Raw genomic sequence first — 3,426 nt, 5'->3', positions numbered from 1 at the left:
TGTAGTTTTTTTTATAATTAATGACTTGCTCTTTTATAACTCAAATAATATGAACAATCAAATTATTTACGACAAAGTTCTCTAAGAAATATGATTTGGTCTATGTTAACAGGAGGATTAGTCTTTACTCATACACAATGTAGTCTTTTTGTTATTAATGACTTGCTCTTTTATAACTCAAATAATATGAAGAGTCAAATTATTTATGACAAAGTTCTTTGAGAAAATATGATTTGGTCTATGTTAACAGGAAGATTAGTCTTTCCTCATACCAAATGTAGTCTTTTATAACTAATGACTTACTCTTTTATAACTCAAATAATATGAACAAGGCACCAGATCCTCTGTCCAGTAGTGGTGGTGCGGTTGTACTGGCTGTGGCAGCGGCGGTAGTTGGGTGGGGGTGGGGGGGAGATACCTCCTAGTGGCACCGCTGGTGGTGCTTGTGGTGGTAGTTGTGGTGGGGATCCGGTGCCAAGAACAAAGGGTATGAAAGTGAAATGATTTTGGGAGGGGGGGCATTTTTGTGTTCAAAACCATGTCTTGGCAACTAATATTTTCCTTTCCATGACTTTTCAATGCTGAAAAACTACTCCATGAGTTGGGGATAAAATACCCCTCTTCCCACTGAACATTTATTTCCCTTAGATTATAACTGGATTGTATGATCAACAGTTCAACAAATTTGGATTTAGAGCTGAAAATTTAGTTCTCCCTTATGCTTCTATTCTCAGCTACGTTGCTATTTTTGGATGCATGATCTAATTAAGATAAATTGTGTCAATGTGTGTATTTGACTTTTTGAACTTTTGTGCATTCTGGCGAATGTGGATTAAATTATGATAAGGCTCACATTGTTCGTCTGTAATTAGGATAAGACATAAAAGATAGAAGGCTTGGTAATTCTTTTTGGCTTGGTTTCAAACTTATGGGTTAATGATTGTAACATCCAATTCTTGATAGAGATACTGAAAGAGTACATTTTCAATGCTCTTTTGATCTACTTGGTCATAATATTTGGAATGATTAAAGTTTTCTTATTTTTGCGCTATACGAAGGATGACAACTGGAAAGAAGCGACCGCAAGTTGTAAAAGGGTCTAAGGCAGGAGTAGAAGGGTCAAAGGCAGCAGTGGGAAGTACCCACACCAATCCTTATCTGTTTTTCCTGTACGTATTTGTACGACCAATAGAATTAGTTTGTTAATGTGCTTACTTCCATTTTGTATTCATTGTGTTGTAATGCCTTTTCTACCTTTCCAATTGCAGTGACGCCTATCAGAAAAAAGCCAAAGCTGCCAATAAGAGTCCAAAGTTTATAATTACATAGGTTAGAGTTAATGCGGTCGTAGTTCGTATGGTTATTCGGTAGACTTTAGGGCATGGTCGTATTAACACAAATTTTCGTCTCCACTATCCAGTATAGCAAATCAGCTGTGGAAGTATGGAATAAGGTGTCTGATGCGGAAAAAGTGCCATTTGTGGACATGGCCAAAGAAAGAAAGGCCCGCATTAACAAGCATATTCTGAAGGAAAAAAAGAAAAATGGGTCGGTATGGTTTTGTATTTGTTGTTTTTGATGTAGTTAATCTTTATGTTAACGTATCATGTGTGTAACAATGATGGGTTTTATTAAATCGTAAACCCTTTATATGTGTAGCTGGTATTTCGGAGTCGGTGCTCGCCCTTAAAGTTGGTCAAAGTAAATGAGGCATTGACCAAAGACCAAAAAGATGATGTTGAAAGAGTGGGTTTTGGTTCAATGCTTAAACTAAAGTGTAGAATGTTGAACCGTGAATTTATAAGTCGGTTAGTTAAGCATTTCAACCATGTCACCAAGAGCTTGGAGTTTAGGAGGGTGAGGGTTTATACAATCACTCTTGATAATGTTCAAAGGGCGCTAGGGCTATCTTGTGGAACGATAGCAGTTGGATTGTGAAGACCACCACTTTGAACACATTAGGAAGATGTTTGGGAAAGGAAATAAACCGTTGAAGAGAGGAGTGACATTTGCAATGATGCAACAAGTATTCAAGACTGGGGTAGCTGATGTGAAGTTTCAGACTTCGTACGTGCTTTTTGTGCTGTCTTGCTTATTGTGTCCAACCACGAAGGATGTGACCGCCACAAAATTTTACCTGTCAGTGCATGATTTATTGCAAACTCCTACATATGCATGGGCAGAATTTGTGCTTGATTGGTTGGTGAAGGAAGTTGTGAAGTACAAGAAGAGAAGTGCCAAGGTTGTTGGTGGTAAGAAGGATTCCGTTGGTGTTGCTGGTTGTGTGTTACTCCTAATGGTAAGTACATCAACATTTTTTTGACATCTCAATTGTTTGCTATAAAACTCATGTGTACTCTATTGTGACTCGTAATATTTTTTGTTGCAGCTTATATATTTTGACAAACAACCAATGGGTATGAAGGTTGGGAGTGAAGGTGAGCCCATGATTCAATCATGGACAACAAAGTTAATAAAAGAACGTATTGCAAAGGAGGAGACGTTGGAGTTGGTAGATCCAATTTCTGAGCGATTCCCTGAGCCTTCTTTTTGGCATCCAGTGAGGAAACTTAATTTCGTTGCCGATATACAATTGGACCATTTATGTCATTTATATTCATAACATTACTCTTTCACCTTATGTGTAGTACACAATTGCTGCCTTTCGTGATTTGAAGAAATATTTCCTCAACCAAATGCAACATCTCTCTGTTTTGGACGCCGCCTTGATGGGTGATGTTCCTCAAACATGCACACAAAATCCGTCCAAGAGGAAGGCCTCCATTAAGAGAAAGAATCGAAATGAAGATGATGTGGAGATGGGTGATGTACATATGGACTTGGAGAAATTTCTGTCAACCTCCACTTTCAATCTGAAGAAGGTTAGTGATGGGGTTGATATGGATGGCAGCCACGTGAGTGGCCTTTTGTTTGCCCGAAAAATGCCGTTCTACTCTCTGGAGCACGTGGCAGCAATGTTGTACAACATGCGCAACATGTGGAGGTACAAGAACAAACTGTGGTGGAAAAACAAGGTGACGAACAAGGTGAAGAAGAAGAAGAAGAAGAAGAGGATGAGGAGGAGGAAGAAGAAGATGATGATGAGGATGATGATGATGAAGGAGAAGGAGAAGGAGAACAAGAGGTTGAAAAAGAAGAACAAGTCCCATTGACTCCGCCATTGAACAAACGGCCGCGTACACGTCTTTAGAAAATTAAGTTCATAACGTGACCATCGACGAAACGGGGTAAGAGGACTTTCAAACCAAGTAAAGCGACAAGAACGCCGTACGTGGCTCCACCGGAGGTCAAACTACCAAAGTTTACAAAACAAGAAAGTCAAGTGTGGGCGTTTGTTATACAACCACCAAAGAAAACAGGAGAAGAGTATGACTACTAACTCCTACATTCTAAAACTACTCTCCC

The 3,426-nt window shown here is 39.1% G+C and overlaps 1 protein-coding gene across 2 annotated transcripts; it reads left to right on the top strand.

Moving 5' to 3' along the window:
• The first annotated feature begins 476 nt into the window (after positions 1-476).
• LOC131303980 (uncharacterized) lies at positions 477-3,211 on the top strand. 2 transcript variants are annotated; one of them, XM_058331066.1, is made up of 6 exons: positions 477-1,169; positions 1,269-1,329; positions 1,426-1,552; positions 1,660-2,299; positions 2,390-2,560; positions 2,649-3,211. In XM_058331066.1, the coding sequence occupies exons 4-6, from the start codon at positions 1,967-1,969 to the stop codon at positions 3,171-3,173; spliced, it is 1,029 nt and encodes a 342-aa protein (XP_058187049.1). In that variant the 5' UTR covers positions 477-1,169; positions 1,269-1,329; positions 1,426-1,552; positions 1,660-1,966; the 3' UTR covers positions 3,174-3,211. The 2 variants fall into 2 exon arrangements, with proteins under 2 accessions (XP_058187049.1, XP_058187048.1); XM_058331065.1 differs by having other exon boundaries at positions 1,421-1,552.
• The last annotated feature ends 215 nt before the right edge of the window (positions 3,212-3,426 follow it).

This window comes from Rhododendron vialii, chromosome 10a (genome assembly GCF_030253575.1).
Source record: "Rhododendron vialii isolate Sample 1 chromosome 10a, ASM3025357v1".
Classification (NCBI taxonomy): domain Eukaryota; kingdom Viridiplantae; phylum Streptophyta; class Magnoliopsida; order Ericales; family Ericaceae; genus Rhododendron; species Rhododendron vialii.
The sequence above is the reverse complement of the archived record's forward strand: the minus strand, read 5'-3'. Positions and strand labels throughout refer to the sequence as shown.

Coding starts and splice junctions, on each gene's coding strand:
- LOC131303980 (XM_058331066.1), top strand. CDS start 1,967: ATGTTTGGGAAAGGAAATAAACCGTTGAAGAGAGGAGTGACATTTGCA. Junction 2,300..2,389: donor GTTGTGTGTTACTCCTAATG/GTAAGTACATCA, acceptor TTTTTGTTGCAG/CTTATATATTTTGACAAACA. Junction 2,561..2,648: donor AGCCTTCTTTTTGGCATCCA/GTGAGGAAACTT, acceptor CCTTATGTGTAG/TACACAATTGCTGCCTTTCG.